The sequence below is a fragment of the Austrofundulus limnaeus genome, unplaced genomic scaffold (assembly GCF_001266775.1).
Source record: "Austrofundulus limnaeus strain Quisiro unplaced genomic scaffold, Austrofundulus_limnaeus-1.0 Scaffold39, whole genome shotgun sequence".
NCBI lineage: Eukaryota > Metazoa > Chordata > Actinopteri > Cyprinodontiformes > Rivulidae > Austrofundulus > Austrofundulus limnaeus.
Window position 1 is genome coordinate 1,443,532 of NW_013952441.1, and position 16,966 is coordinate 1,460,497.

General features: G+C 41.1%; 2 protein-coding genes across 2 annotated transcripts in view; one reads left to right on the top strand and one right to left on the bottom strand.

Annotated features, from left to right (window-relative positions):
* dock1 (dedicator of cytokinesis 1) overlaps window positions 1–16,966 on the top strand; it is a 242,473-nt gene that overhangs the window by 85,286 nt on the left and 140,221 nt on the right. Inside the window, exons 25-27 of the mRNA XM_014007051.1 lie at window positions 1,027–1,133; window positions 4,163–4,290; window positions 5,233–5,328. Of these exons, the coding sequence (XP_013862505.1) occupies window positions 1,027–1,133; window positions 4,163–4,290; window positions 5,233–5,328 (331 nt within the window). The remainder of the gene's footprint in view (window positions 1–1,026; window positions 1,134–4,162; window positions 4,291–5,232; window positions 5,329–16,966) is intronic.
* Window positions 15,140–16,966, bottom strand: part of insyn2a (inhibitory synaptic factor 2A) — a 41,068-nt gene continuing 39,241 nt past the window's right edge. Inside the window, exon 4 of the mRNA XM_014007053.1 lies at window positions 15,140–16,131. Within this exon, the coding sequence (XP_013862507.1) occupies window positions 15,948–16,131 (184 nt within the window). The 3' untranslated portion in view covers window positions 15,140–15,947. The remainder of the gene's footprint in view (window positions 16,132–16,966) is intronic.

Consider the following 16,966-nt stretch of genomic DNA (forward strand, 5'->3'; position numbering starts at 1 on the left):
TAAGATGTTCAGGTCCAAAAACCATAACCTCTGTCTTATCTGAGTTTAGAAGCAGAAGATGAAGAGTCATCCATGTTTTTATGTCATTAAGACATGCTTGAAGTTTAAGTAACTGGTTGGATTCTTTCATGGATAAATATAACTGAGTATCATCAGCGTAACAATGGAAATTTATCCCATGCTGATTAATAACTTTACCTAAAGGAAGCATATACAAAGTAGAGTTGATGTTATAGGCAGGGCTCACTTGTGTTAGTTAATTCTAAGATGCACCTATATGTGTTGCACAAAGTATTTAATCTCTAAATGTAAGAAAGAAAAATAAAAGCTTAACTGGCTTTGATTTTAGTTTCAGTAAAAATAAATTTTGCAGGAATAGGATGTTTTAAAATCACAGGTCAGTATTTTTATTATTGTAGTTTTATKGTGAAAATGAGGGAACATTTTGGATTCTAGCAGTAATTGTGAAACGTGGTGCACACAAATCGTCAACTCGAATATAAATCGCAGGCTTGACTTTATGATGCCTGAGCAAAGGTGGTATCAGCTGTTCTCGTTGCGAACACCAGCCTCACCAAGACCCTGCGCTGGAGGCAAGCAGATCGAAGCCTCTGGGATGAGGAGCATTTCATCTCGTGCCAAAACACTCCCTCACTTCCATGAGCCTCTGCTCCTGTGTAATGAGCACACAGTCTCTTTGAGGCAGAGAAAACAACCAGTTTTATGTGAATTTACAAACGCAAATGCAACTTTTAATGTCCGAACTGTTTTAATTTTTCTGATTTGATCTGATTTGATGTTGGGTGAATCATGCCTYATGAGCTAGAGGAGAGATTTTTAGCAGCTGTGATCCAGATGTATCAACTTTACATTAGTGTCGTAACAAGTGCTGTTTATTTCAGTCAGTTCTATGTTCTGGAAGTCTAGGTCTTACTTTGTGGAATGCTTTTTGGATGATGATTGGAAACAGTCATCCAGGGTGAGACGTCTGATCTGTTTGACCTTTTCCTCCTTCTGTCTCCACAGCAAGCTTTTCACCGAGTTCATCCTGAAAGTCCCTCAGGGTCGCCTGGTGAAACAGAAACTAGACTGTCTGATTGACATCGTCCACAGCGACCTCTTTACTCATCACGGTGAGAGCGCACGCACGCACACACACACACGCACACACACACAGGGTAATTGTACTCACAGTTTTTCAGTGCATGAAATTTTACTCACGGTTCAGAAATATAGGCAATCACACACCACCTGCCAGTCCTGCATGAGGCTTCTGTAAAGGTCAATGATGAAGCAGAGACGGAATTTTTCTCGTTTTGTCAAGGAGTTAAATATCCTTTCTGTCAGAAAAACCCTGGACTGATGTTTTAAGAAAGAAAAAAAAACTTATCTATTCAGATTACCGATGTTCCATGCTGTATCTTTTACTTTAWATTGCCTTCTGCTGAAAGGCATGCCTTTGTCTGTGTGTGCACTCATGTATCTGTCTGTTAGCAAAATATCTCATGAATTACTGCACTGCAAAAATTAGCCATCAAACTAAGGTCATATTCACAAATGATAGTCAGGTATACTCGGTTCAGATGGCAACCAAAATTGCAAGATGTGTTTACATTTTCAGTTGGTGTCGTTTGCTTTCACGCTGCACTTTGTCAAACAAACTAACAAACTAAAGTCGGTGAACAACAAAAGASCGCACAAGACACTTAATTTGGCTTAAAATACAGACATTCTGACAAATAAGTAAATGTTCGTAACCTTACCTCAGCTTAGAAGGCAGAGGGTGTCGGTCTTTTCCGCTCAGATTCAACTATCGGAGCATGAAGCTAATGGTTACTCACAATGCTAATGCTACCCTTACTCTGTGGCGCTCAAGAGGTAGAGGAGCCAAATGGCTGGCTCACTGCAGCCACCTAGCAGTCAGAGGCTGAACTACAACATAAAAATGAACGGCTGGCAGGAAAGTTGTTTTAAACGTAATAAAAAATCGATACAGGGCTTTAGAATATCGATACACTTGCTTAGTATATCAGTCTCAAAACAAGATCAGAAATACTTTTTCTAGAAAAAAAGATTGTAAGACTTTAGATGAATGAAACATGCAGAAAGTAATCACTGAATGTAGATAACTCTGACACTTCTCARCATGAGAAGACCTTAAAAACTCTAGTGAACTTTCAACATATTGAACTTATTACAAAGATTTAGAAGAGGCGTTATTACTTTGAGTCATAAAGGTGTTTATTTGAGAAAACAAGACTCACCTGTTTTGCTCTGGTGGTAACTGACAGCAGTTTAACAGAGGTTGTAATTAAGCCAGCAGGGGAGCAACCAATTAGCACACAGGAAGTGGACGTCATTTCTCCACTTGAAAGGCAGGTTTCTAAGCTCATCATTTTACATCAGCACTCATGTAGGCAATAAGTAATGAAAGGGAGCTGGAACTGGGCATAATGGGAAGTTTGTCCTGTTTTCAGTAATGGCTAATATTGAACACAACACGGTGTAAATGTCACCGCTTTCAGTTTAATGATCCACCGCTTTCATACTTTTGAAACATAAAATTGTCCAATTGGTGCTTTAGCCCGTTTAGTGTGTCGCTATTGAAGGGCAGTGCTCAGTGCGTGGTCCTCTGGCCATTACTATTGATCTATTGCTATAATTGTGGASGGGCAAGCCTCCCCTGATGCTTGTGAATGGACTGCTGAACAGCAGGAGGAGGTTGATTTTTTAATTTATTTATTTTTTTCTGCGGCGTAGCTACGGATTATCCTGTTGCTCAGGCTCAACAATGGCTCCGTGCCCCGGTGCTCYGAACAGCTCCACTTGTCTTTGTTGTGGATACGTGTTTGCAAGTTGTGCCAAAACGATGATGAAGGTGTCTAATTGCTGGATAAATTTCTCATCTCCACATTAGTATGAAGCTCAGCTCCAATTTGGAGACACTTTATTAAAGGTTAGAGGCATARCATTCCTTGAAGAAAAGCTATTTGCCTTCTAAACCTGCCCAAACTCCTGCTATATCTCAGATGATCTGTTAGTGCTTGAAGTATGTGTTGTGAACAACTGTCAGCTACTACCACACCAAATTTTAACCAAACGTCTGTAAAACTGGCTGAGTTAGACATTTTTATTTAAGGTGGCAGCCGTCTTGAATTGGGTTAACTTCAAAAGRCAGCCAGTTGTAGATGGACATCTATTTATTGTGTTTTGAAATTTAATAATATAMCCTTTCATTGGTCATTGAGATATGTTGCTAACAGTTGATTCAAATAGTTAAGGGAAAAGTTTTAAACACAGATTTTGTTGTTWTCTAAACATTTTAATCCATCTTCATTAGACATGCAGTTCAGAAAAGCGGTGCCTGGGTTTGTGTTTGTTACCTCAGGGTATGTTTCAACAAGTTCCTTAAAGTTTATTCTATTCCTTCTGCTTTTCATCCATCAGTTTATTATTTAGCCCTGAGCAGTACGGAGGATCGTCTGTGTTTATTGTTGTTGTTGGGCTTCATATTTTATTTTGTCCCAGCTTGTTTTTGAATCTTAAAGCAGAAACATTATCTGGAAGAAAGAGCCTGAATTCATTTGACTTCAGTGGACTTTAGTGTACTTTTGTTTTTCATCCATCCATCCATCCATCCATCCATCCATCCATCCATCCACCGTGCATCAGCCCACCTGCCCATCCATCCATCCATCCATCCATCCATCCATCCATCTATCCACCTCGTGCATCCATCCATCCATCCAGTCACCCTGTGCATCCATCCATCAGTGCATCCATCCGTCCAGTCACCCCGTGCATCCATCCGTCCAGTCACCCCATCATCCATCCATCCATCCATCCATCCATCCATCCATCCATCCATCCATCCATCCATCCATCCATCCATCCATCCATCCAATCAGTCTTATTCTACGTCTGAGCCCAGTCACTCTCTGAAGGAAACTCAAGTGTTTATTAAATGTTTATTTCTTATTTACTCAACATTGTTTAAATAAAAGAATCATTTTAATTGAATCCGCTTAGAATAAAGAGGCACTAAAAGCTCTGTGCATCTGCGACGGCTGTGTCAAAACCATCTGCTGTTACCGCTGTGTGTGATCTGTCATCGAGTGAATGTCTGTGTTGTTGTTTTTTTGGGTGGGGGGCATCCCTGCAGATTGCCGTGAGATCCTTCTGCCGCTKATGACGGAGCAGCTGAAGTTCCACCTGGAGATGCGGGAGGAGCCGAAGGCTTGCTGCCAGCTGCTCAGTGACATCCTGGAGGTGCTTTACAGGAAGGATGTGGTACGAAACGCTGCTTTTATTTCCCTGTAGAAGAAACAGAAGGGTACCCAACAGCAACACTTAAAAGAAAGGAGCACATTTTGATGTACCTCAGTGAAAAGTTACTGTACAGTGTGTCATTTTAGATTTATTTTTAGTCCAACAAAACCTTTTGTACATAATGTTATTTTAAAATTTAACCAAAATGCCATAACTCCATCATTTCTCATCATTTGATGATCTTAGTTAAAACTGTGGCTTAAAAGACAAGAGCAAAAAAAATCTACCTTCTCCTGGARCTTCACATGCTTATGCTGGCACACACTTTCACCAATACTGAGCTGTTTGGAGTGTGTCTTCCTGGCCCAGACTCCTGATGTCCTCCCCTAGGCCCTCTCAGACGCTCATCATTGATCAGTGCGCTCCGGCCTCCTACACTCCACTCTCTGCAAGGATTATCTCCCACTCCCACTTGTTCCTGCCTTTACACTCCCTCCTCCTGCTGCACCCCAAATAGCTGCTTCCGCTCACAGGCTTACTCTCTCTTTCATATCTGTCTGGYGAATCAGTGAAGCCAAGGTCTTCACAGAGTCAAAACAAAACAAAACAGAAACTAGGGGCTATCTGTGACAAGATCACACAAGTCAGGCAGTTTTCTGAAAACACCTGTTGCAGAACTCAGCCTTTGATATTGGAAAAGGTTTGCCTGCCTTTTTGATTGCCTCGACACAGCCCTACAGACAAACTGAGGAGATTAAAAAATACCAGCTGCTCTTTTGCATCTGGTTTAACCAGAAACAGTTTAAATAAAAGCAAGAGAAGTGTGTCTTAAGATGATTAGTTGTTTTAAAGCATTGCAAATTCCTCTTATATGTATAGAATTTTCTTTTCTGCTTTTATTTTACTCGTATCATTATTTTCTCCCGTCTTCCCCAACATCACGTGGCTCTGTAATGGTTGCAGGGTCCCACCCAGTGGCACGTGCAGATCATCATGGAGCAGCTGCTGAGGACGATTAACAGGACCGTCATCTCCATGGGCCGAGATTCTCCTCACATCGTAAGTTTGTCAGCCTCCCTGCAAGCGTCAGCAGCACGACCACGGCTCGATACCCTCTTCCTTTTCCAAAATTTACACTCCTAGACGCACACACATGAGCACACTCAGATTTTTAGAAGTCTGTAAACTACAAGTTCAACTCCCGGGAGCCCGAAACAGCAAATCCAAAACCATCATTTACAGATTGCTTTTTAATTCTCACCTTAAAGTGGCTTTGATTTGCTCCTGTCTTTTTTCAGACACTTGTTTGTGTTTTACCTCTGCTGGCTTTTTAAAAAAAATTAAATATAGTTTCCTTGTTTGCATGTTTGATCTTCACTTATTAGTACACATCTGATGCAGTGTGCTGTAATGTGATCAGTGTACACCCGTGCTGTTGCCATGAGCATCCTTCTTTCAGTCACTCCCAGCTGGAGCTTGATAGCAGTTAATGTACTTATCAGTCACTGTGTAAACATGCTGTCTGCCTGATACGATGCTGGTTTTATAGATTTTTGTGAATCTAAAAAGTCCCGTAAATATCACATCTTTATTTAGAGCCATGAAAATACACTTCGGTTTGTTTTACCTTTTCATTACAACTGGGTATAGTCTCATGTTGTCTTTAAAAATTTAAAGGCTCTTTCAGATGACCGTACCGGTAGAGGRGCAGTTCGGAAGTCATGGACGGAGACGTTCTTTTACCAAGCTCACATGTGCTTTCCGAAAACATTGAGTGAGGCATTAAAAGATGCGTGGGAAAAATCTCGACTGCTCTGATGTGTTGCTGTCGCTCAAGCTTGTTGCTGTCGCTCAAGCTGCTGATGAGTCGCAGAATCACTCCATATTATGTTGCAGATGTCAAAAAACAGCCAAGCACCATATTTTCCGGACTATAAGTGGCATCAGACATAAAATGCGTCATGAAGAGGAAAGAAAACATTGATAAGTTGCACCTGACTAATTCGATCAGAACAGAGATTTTATCTGGAATAACAGAATAACACAGGACAAACCTCCACGGGTGCTGAATAGCCTTAATTAATTAATTTACAGACATATGACACAGATGAGATTAACTTAACGCAAATCGTTTGCATGGACTAACATTTTTTTACACTAATTTAACTAAACAATATTCACAGCAAGATACCAAAAAACAAGTTGCCAACAACAAGCTAACATTAGCTTACCGTCCTCAGTCGTCCTGCCCCCTCGTCATTAGCATCATACTGCTGGATGCTCCTATACTATCTTCTGTTCAGTCTAGTCCATTATAGTTGTGTGGCAAATACAACAAAATCAGATTCGTGCGTTTGAAATATTTGGATTCCCGCCGGCGCCTACATCGAATCGTCTCTGCACAAGCAACTAGCTCGGCCCAATGCATTCCAACAAGCAAGTTACGGTAAGTTCACCAATCCCGTTCCGCATCATGCAATCAGCTTTCTTCATTTTCTTAAGTGCAGTAAGAGTRACTTCTGTGAGTTCCTCAAGTTTCTCACACACTCCAAACTTCCCCCCCTGCTGCTAATTTTTTTCAACTGGTAGCAGAACAACATGAACCTGAGTTGTCACAAGCCTGAAGCGCCCTCTCACTGCTGCAGAAGGTAATGTTTACTCCTTGGTTCAYGTCAGTCASTRTGAACTAAAMGCAACAGTCAAAAAAAATGCATCACAAAGAGGGAAAAACCACAGATAAGTTGCTTCGAATTAAAAGTCGCAGGACCAACCAAACTGTATAAAAAGTGCAACTTGTGTTCCGCAAAATTTAATACATCTTTCTAAGGTTTTAAATTTCAAAATAACTCTTATCGCAGTTGTATCCTCGCTGCTGCATAMTTTTAGCCAGTCTTTGTGCTTATAAAGTTTGTATTTATTTCCTTTTTACGTAGAGTGAGGAGCTTGCTGGCTYAGTGTTTTTGTCGTTACCTTGCTGGAAGGTACAGAGACGAGGAGTTTCAGTCCTGCCTCTCTGCCTCCGGGTGTCTTCTGAACGGACCAAGGTGGTCAGAACATGCGTCACTTACGGTACGGGGCGTCTTCTAAAAGAGCCTCATATTAATCTTGGGTTGTCAWCATAAACTACACTCCACAATAATGAATGAAATATTCATTAATAGGTACCTATGTACAGGTGTAATATAGAATGGTTTAAGCGGACGACAGTGGGAGGTAAGCAGTCTTAAGGAGCTCTAAGTCTTCAGTTTAGGAAAATAGATTGTAAAAGATCTGTAGCTGTTTGTCTCTTAAAGTGTCTACAGGAATTCCAGCATTGCACTGAGCTAATTCTTTTGCTGGGAAGCCCTCTGTTGTGTAACGGATTGCTTGTGTGCATCACGCTGAATAATGTAAACCTAATGAAGCCACGAGTTGAGCCGAGGCCGCCCTGCTGCCTAATTTTTTATCTCAGCCAGCCGCTTGGAGGGGTTTCAGTCAGGACTCCCACTCACTCTAGTCTGTTTATACTGATGTCAGACATCCAGACTGTTTTATTTGTGTTCAAAACGTTTTGGTGAATAGATCTTTGGAAGAGGAAAAAAAAATCCAGCTTGTTCTTCRGCGGATCTCTTGTTAAAACCAAGATCAGCTGTCTTTACAGCTCAGCCTTCATCTTCTGCCATTTTTCCCGTCCTCTGTTATTTTTTCCTCTGCAGAGGGTTTGTTTTGATCATGTATTTCAGATATGGAGCTCGACTTCCATTTTTGTCTGAAAGCTTGTCAAGATGAAGGCCCATGTGTGCATGTCTCCTCTCTGCTGTATTACTGTTGAATTATACTAAGTGCATCTATTTCAACGTTCTCCTGCGGTGTTGGTGAAAATCTCTTCTCAGCTTGCAGCGGCGGCCGCTGAATGACACCGTCGACGACCAGCGTCCTTTCCAGTTAATGAAACTACTCTTACCTCTGACTCCCTGTGGCCCTTATTGAGACGATCTGCTTTGTATACAAATGCTGCCTCTGCCCTCTACCTTACTTTATTCTCTTATGCACAGCTTTTTTCCCCCCGTCTCTTTTGACCCCTGTCTTTTGTCAGCTGCTGCCTTTAAAGCATCTGAGTCAATGTACTTGACTGCCTTGGCATTTCCCAGTACCTAAATTATATTTTGCATTAGTGTTCTTTTATGKAATGGGAGTTAGAGGTCACATCAAAGCCCATGGTGTTACCCTTCTGGAACACTTTTGTATAGTACTGTACTCGTAACGTGAGCTGCATTTAGACAACTATTAGTTAACCAATAGTTAATGCCAAATGTTTAAACATAAATGTTGCGCAACCAGGTAGCACTCACAGTATACATTAGAGTCAGTCTCAGCTACTACTAGGGGGTGTTGCTTTTTTTTTTTTTTCAAGCTTTGGGAGCCAGTTATTGCAGCACGACGTGTCAGGTTTCTAATCAGAGGGCTGCTGCTGCTGCTGCCTACTCTGCAGGCACATGGTGCGCTGCTGCTGCTGCTCACACACCACCGCAGCCAACCGCCGACCTTGTTCCCCTGAGTGGCAGCCTCTTACATTTAGATTTATGCATTAACTTTCTGCTCCTTCGCGCTTCCCCCCCCAGCTCTGCCACTCGCAGCGGCGGGCGCAGAATGTTGATGAGCGAGCGATCGCAGTGACGACGTTGGCTTTGTCGCGCGTTGTCACTGCAGTGCTGCGCCTGTTAGCAACGTAGACACAGCATCGTCACACATTTGATTCATTGGACGTCCTGCCACGACTGCCCCTTTGTATTCACGTCCACCCTCGTGCGCAGGTTGAAGCGACTCTTTTCGAATATATTTCCATCAGGAGAGCCGCGGAAAGACGTCGCCTGGTCCGGCTCAAGTTTTCCCTTCATGTCCTTGAATAACACTTCCTCTGGTTTGTGCCTGGATGARCCTGCAGAAGCTCAGGAATAGTAATCACTGTCCTGCAGAACTGTGCTTCATATTTCCTAGATGTCCGCAAACGAGACTAACCTATTTAAAGACCTAGCATTTGTTGGAGGAACGTGTGCTGCCCGTTGAGTCTTAAACTCTTCTGTTGAGAAACGACAGAGTTGTAGCCGTTGTATTAAAACATTTTTGGTGAACTCGCATGCAATATTCGAGTAAATTTTATTGATCTGTTAGCCTCTCAGCTATTTCCACTAGGGCTGCACCAATCAATCGATTAATCGACAACTAATCGATTATTAAAATAATCGATGACTAATTTAATAATCGATTAACCTTTTTCTTTTTTTTGTTCTTTAATTTGTTTTTCTCTCCAAACTGCTTTGACACCTTCCACTGCCACATCTGCCTTTCTGTCCTTGACACACATGCACAGTAGTGGTAACTGGGGTAGGCCGTGGACGACACAAATAGGGCTGCACCGATTAGTAGAAATAATCGACGTAGATTATGTAAAGTTGTCGACGCAGATTTTTTATTATCGATTCGCTGTAYTACATAACCACCAGGTGAATGTTCATGCAATTCCATTTCGGTACCTAAAAGCATCATTGCGACCATATTTGCATAAGAGTGGTGAGTTTTTCATGAAAATATTACAATTACAATAATATTACAATTACAGAAAATATTACAATATTAAAGAACTGTTCTTGTTAATTTGATGAAAACATTTTAAATTTCCAGTGCACTCACATCAGAATAACTTATAGATTTGTTGTTAGAATAATCGATTAATCGAAAAAATAATCGTTAGATTAATYGATTAGAAAATAATTGTTTGGTACAGCACTAATTTCCACACACAATTTGAACTCAGTAATTTTAAAATTCACTGAGTTGTAGCCATTTTTGAGTTCGCTGTGACGGCCCTCTTGAATCAGCTGTATACATCAATTACACCCAATTAGGGATGGGCAGTATTGGCTAAAAATTAATAATGATTATTTGTGGCTTTTAGCTGATAACGATTAATCCCTGGATGCCGGCACGTCCTAGTCACATGACCGATTTAAATGGCTCCAACGGTAAAGGATCTGTTTCAATTTGTGTCAAAAGTAGAGACTTTAAACCATGCACTACTTTATAAATTGTGTTAAGTCAAATAAACTTTTTTTTATGTTCGTCATAAACACTTTGCAGTGGGAGGCAGCGAATGGCGGGCAGATTTGTGGAAAAAAACAACTCAATCCACTCGCTGGTCTACCGCCAACCCTGACAAACAAACAAAAAATCCCTGACCCTTTTTTCTGACTGATGCTTGGAAGTATTTGAGAAGCACCAAAAAAATCGACAGGAAGAAGAAAATAAAGAGATTCGAAAGCTGAATGAAGTTTGGTGATGATGGAAACGCAGCAAGAGCAGGACTGTGATTAGATCAGAGATTTATAAGATTTTGTTTAGCGTGTTTGGATTTTATTGTTTGTGTGTACGTAGTACTTTTAGCGTTTAGTCTGTTTTAGCGTTTTTAAATTAAAATAATGTGGCAATTTGTGATTGTGGTGCTGCGGACACTGATGGACCGATCTGAACCATTTCTGAGAGAAGAGGGGAGGTCAAAGGCAGAGAATGTCTGAGAGAAAAGTGAGGACTTTGATGAGGAAATAGGTGATCCTAGCCTGATAAAAACCAGGCTAGGGTACAGAAGGTCTGGACTCTCAGCTATTGAAAATGATAGCTTGCTGGAGGCATAGCCTCTGCTGAAATTTACAACAATTGGATCTGATTTTATCCAATCGCTAACGCTTGACCGTGATATATGTAGTGTGTCAGCTCAAACGTGAAAGAAGCTAAGCTAAGAAGCTAACCGAAAATTGTGTGTACTGTAAACAACCATCCCCTACTGGGAAGAGAGAAGTACGGAGCCGAAGATGGCAGTAAATGAGTGATGCAGGCTTTGTGAGACAAATTTAATTCAATTTGGAAGTCTTGTCAACACGGACTGAATGACTTCATTCACTTCCTCTGCTGCCATTGCTAAACTACAGGCAAATTAAAGTGGGGCAGATAATCAACGTCATCGTTCACAACTCCTCATTCTGTTCACTGGTTGGCCCGATTCAAAATCTACTGGAGAAATCCTTGTCTTTTGGAGATAGACCAYCAAACTGAGCAGAGAAAGAGACAGATTAGAATCAAGCGGAATTGAGTAGGAAGGCAATGGCCAGGCTAAGGCGATCCATTAGAAGAGGAGCGCCGAGCAGACTACTATGGAATGTGCCAACTATTAATCAGCGACAATTTTTCTGCTGATTAATTGCTCATGATCCGATTTTGCCCAGCCCTACTCCCAATGATTACTTTCTGAAAGTTTTTTTCTTTTAAATCTGTTCAAAAAATTGGTGAGACCTTTACAGGTGTCAACAGGCGATAGTAAAGTTCTTATGAGTCTGTTGTGTCAGAAGGCTGGATTTTTCCTAGAGTATACCTAACAGACTAGACTAGAAATTGAAAGATTATTTTCTCAAAAATCTGTTGCTTTTTGTTAACTTAGACGCTAGTGAAGAACGTGTTTTGTTGGTGGTAAACTGCAGTCCTGTGGAGTTCCCCCGATGACTTCGCTGCAGTGTGCAGAAGGAGCAGAGTGCAAAGCTGCAGGGGAAGGACCCTGTGTTATTGATTGACAATATGGGGCTGACTGGTTGTAGGGGGTTAGAGCTGTTTCTCTGCTGCATGCGCTCGCTGACTGCACTGCTGAACAGCCACATCCCAGTTTCGCCTCTTTACGTCAAACTCCCTTCCTGTTTTGCATGTCTCTCAGATCCTCTCCCTTTTTTTTATAAGTTTCTATCTGTTTTTGTCTAAGTGTTTCTTTTCACATCCTTCTGCCTCGCGCTCCCTCCCCCGTCCGTTTCTCCTGCTGGCCAGACTGCTGCAGAGCTCACAGAAGCATAGTGAGATATGGTGATGCATCATAATGCCTCAAACATGTGTGTGTGTGTGTGTGTGTGTGTATAAATATATAAAATTGCTCACTGGACGACTTCTTACTATATTTTGCTAAACCTGACTGAGTGCTTCTTTGCTTTTTATTTTCCCCCCCTCCATCCTGCAACAGCTCGTGGGAGATTTGCGACCCTGTTGTATGAAAACCACTCAGACTAAACCACGAAGGACTGTGTTTAAAAGACAACAAGATGTTAAGCTGCACTGGATGTCATGTTTGTACCACCCTCACACTGGGCTTTAAACATCCACTTAAAGGGAAGCCCCACGGAGACAGCCTTTCTGTGGGTGAGTGTGGGGGGTTGGGGATGGTGTTGCCCTCCAGCCACGCTGCCTCACGCGTCTCTGCGACGATGTCTCTGCATCTCTGGGGGGCATCTGCTCAGAGCTTTGTCCTCAGCTCGTCTCTTAGTTCCTGGTCCAAGTGCATTACTGAGGCAGGAGATGATTCTGTGCAGCAGACAGACTCTGTGCTGCTCATCCCCTCTGCTGTATTCTGCTCTCGTTCTGTGCCGCCCCGCCACTTCAAAGAGAAGCCAACTGTTTTTACATAAAAAAAAACTGGTTCTAACCTTCTGTATTTCACCTTATAAAAACATTCAAACTATGTTCTACAATTTATGTTTTACGGTGTTTGTTTAATCAAGTTGCAGAACGTCCAACTGGTGCAGCTGTTTATCCACGCACAGGTAGTTAAGTTACTCAAGGTTTGAGCTTTGACTTTTCAGGCTTTTCATGCAAAATAAACGGAGTGGAAGGAACCAAGAACCTTTTAATGGCTCAATTTTTATGATTATTTACATCCCATACTATGTGTAATTATTACTATAAAAGGCAAAGGTGGACAGTATTTTGTTTGCCTTTGTTCTTTTACAGATATTAATCAAAGATTTGTCTGAGACTGATGTCTAACACACTAAACATTAATCTTTGTTTAAAACTTTGCAAATAACTCTTTAGTCACCTTTGACTGTAAGCTTTGTACTTCATGAATCACTGAACAGATTTTAATTAAACTTTCAGGAAAAAAATCACTGGAATGTTCATTTACAATCTGATTGACTTTTGGAGGCAGCATATTTTAAGATGGCCGCCACAGCCGACAGACCTTATAAAACCTAAATATGTTTTTTACTCAGTTTTACAGATATCTGGTTGTAACTCGGAGCGGCTGAGACTCAGCCATGTTTGTTTATTTTTTTTTAGCAAAAGTTCTCCTGAACAACTCAACAGATTTTAATGAAACACTCAGTCACCACTGGATGAACATCTACAGCTGATTATAGTTTGGAGTCATTTTAAGATTGTTGCCACAGCTAATCAGCACCAGCCAACACAAACGTGTCGGGAACTCAATCAGATTTAAAGATGTTAAGTTTCTCTGTAGTAGTAGGTGAGAATAGCTCACAACACATTTCATTTTGATTGTGCATCCCCTGCTCAGGGACCTTTCTGAGTAGAGTTTGCATGTTCTCTCCGTGCAGGCGTGGGTTTTCTCCGGGGTACTCCGGCTTCCTCCCACAGACCAAAAACATGACTTTTAGGTTAATTGATAACTCGACATTGTCCCTAGGTGTGAGTGAGAGAGTGACTGTTTGTCTCTATGTGTCTCTCTGTGATGGACTTGGGACTTGTCCAGGTTGTCCGCCGCCCCTCGCACTGCGACTGCTGGATATGGGCACCAGTGACCCTGAAAGGAAGAAGTGGGTAAAGGTAATAGGTGAATGCCATTATCGTGATCAAAATGCTGCAACTTCATTTCTTACTATAATATTTTAGTCTGAACCTCCGCATTCAAGGATTTTAACTGTTTTAGCATTGAAACTGTAAATGTTCTGCTGTTTGATACATTGGAAGTGATCTGAGAATGCATAGTTATTGGATTTCACGTATGTGCCTGTTTGACTGTTCAGCTGTCTGCAAATGACACTCAAATTTCAAATGTTGTGATCTGTGTGGATGTTCGATTTTTATTTTTTCAGTTTTTGTAATTATGAAATAGTTTTTTTCCCCTTTTCTTTAGAAAACAGTATAAAAGACAGTATTGCACATAATAAATCAATTGCACTTCTTCAGGGATACAGATAAACATCTACGTCTCTCTTGATGCTACAGTGTAACCACAGAAAGAAATCAGCGTGTACAAAAAGTGAACAGACGAGTTACAGGTAATCGACAGAATGCAGCGCGTTTTAAGCCTGTGGAGATTAAACCAAAGATGACTAGTACTTTTTTTTATCGTCGTATTTTTTTATTATTATTATGTTTTTTAGATATTCTCTTGACACAACGTTGGCACATTTCCTTTTTTAGGGCAGTGCTTTTTGGCTTTAAAGTGTCTTGTTTGCTGTTCCAGGGAGAATTGTCTGCTTAATCTTGTTTACCTTTAGCTACTTGATTTCATTGTATCTAACAGTATTAGCCCTATTTGTTGCTATGTAATATATATTTAGTAAATGCTCGTAGCATTTTKGCTGTACAGTCTTTGCACCCTGTATGGTTTTACTAAATAAATTGAATCGATTCTAAAAGACAAGCAGAAGCCTACAATAAAATGAAAAATTAGCAGTTCTCGTCCAAAGGTTTTTTTTTTGAAAAGCTAGAAAATATACTGCAAAATCCCAGGATAAAAAGCATGCAAGGCTGTGCGCCTGCCACCCTGCACCGTAGAGGCCCTGCTTGTGATCAGAGCTGGCACATTCAGTCTTTTAGGCTTGGTTTTTGACTGGCTGTTACCGAAGTAGCCGGTGCAGGATGCTGCAGCGTTAACAATCGCAGCGATTCTTTTGTCATTTCTTTGTTTGTTTGACATGGTTTTATGCCTGTCTCTGTAGTTTGCATCCAAAATTATTGGGATTCAATAAATGCATGAGCTGTGGTATTTGATGCATGATGAAGAAAGTACAGACCTCTCTTTAACTCAACTGAAATATATCTCTAATAAAYTTAGTCATATATGTAGATATATATTTATATAGAAAAAAAGTACAGCGGAGTTTAAGTTTTCATAAATTAATAAGAAAATAAGTGGTATTTATTCATTCTTTTCTTCAAATTCAGATGTTTTAAGGAGACAGTTTATCAGTGGAAAGAAGAAATATCATCAAATCCCCCCCAAAAAACCACCTCACATGTTGTCCTTTCTTTTCTTTAGCTCGATATAAAAGTCTTCAATCTGTCATGGATACATATTAATAGCCAAAATAGTTCATTTTTTTCTGATGACTCTGAAGAAATCCTGAACAGTGTTAATTGTGCTTTACAGTACAGTGATATGCTGTTGATGGAGCTTTAGTGCCGGACTGCCAACCTCTCCTGGAGGCCGAGAATTAAAATCCCAAGATGTGAATAGAAACATGGCCGGATCCTGCACCGTCACCGTAGAGCAGGACCACGTCGACATCAGCTATAAAAATAAATCTGCAAAGAGACAGCAGGAGTTGAATACGCCTCCTCGCCGTGCTGATCTTCCAGTATGTTTCCCTGTTGGTATTTTCACACTTCACTCGGAGAAATCGCTTGAAAATGGGATGGATTCCATTTTGATTTGGCATGAATTATCCATGCAATCCGCACTTCCTTTTCACATCCTGCCATCTCCGGGTATCCAGATGTTGAGCTCCCCGTAAAACTGGATACCAGCTTTTACAAAATCCAGAAAGATGAGATGAAACAAGGGAGGGAAAAAGACGAAAAACCAGATGGATTTTTAAAATCCTGTGCGTGCGTTGCAGGGTCTGGAGGCGGCCCTGTGGTTCTCACAGGAACCAAAGTTTCCAGCGGGCGTGCTTCTTGGACTCGGCTTTGGACTTTCGTTTTGGGGTGGAAGTGAAGGCCTCCTGGGGGTAAGGCAGGGGAGGGAAGTGCGCGTCCTCTGTAGGGCAAAGCCTCTTCATTAGCGGCTGTAGCTTGTCCTCCTGCAGCTTGAAGTCCAGTTCCACGCTGCACAGAAGACAAACAGTAAATACATAAAACAGCTTGCATTCACCTTGTCCATGTACAATCCATGCTTATGAACTTCTTTCAATTTGATTGTGTTAGAGACCCTTTATTTAATGACTATTCAAATCTTTAAGCTATTTATGGTTTTACTTTAAAGGGGCAATATCATGTAAAATCAACTTTTTTGAGTTTTATATCATGTTATAATGTTATACTCTCATAAAAAACATGCCCAAAGCCTTGCTTTGCTCATGCATGCATGTTTGAGAAATCCTGCAGCGTTTTTAGGCAGCCATGCTGAGGCGCGAAACGACAGGTAGGGACTAGAAACGCCTTTTGGGACCAGGGGTCTCATTTATAAAGGATTGCGTGGAAACCATACTGAAAGTGAACGTACGGCCAAAAGGCGGAAATGGCGTACGCCAAAAAAAATTTCAGATTTATAAAACCGTACGTATGCATGTTTCTGCGCATCTTTCCTTTATAAATCACAGCCGCACGTCAGAGTTTGCGCACGAGGTCCCACCTCAGGTTCTACCCTCTACACGCCCACACTCAACCATAAACAGTCAATGTAAAGTACCTCATGAATGTTAAGATGTATTTAAATCAGTCAGCTGATCAATGCCAACAAAAGTGATTGGTTCAAACACTCACTCCTTCATGTGTCTGGAGGATGACAGGTGCTGACTGACAGCTGCTCACGTGAACAGAATGTCTGTAATTGACACAGATTTTCCCTCATTTTGCTTTAGAGTAATCAAACGATTTTTATTAAAAACAAATTTTAGCTTCAAATTAACTTTCTCTCAGAGCCTGCAGGATGATAAAAACA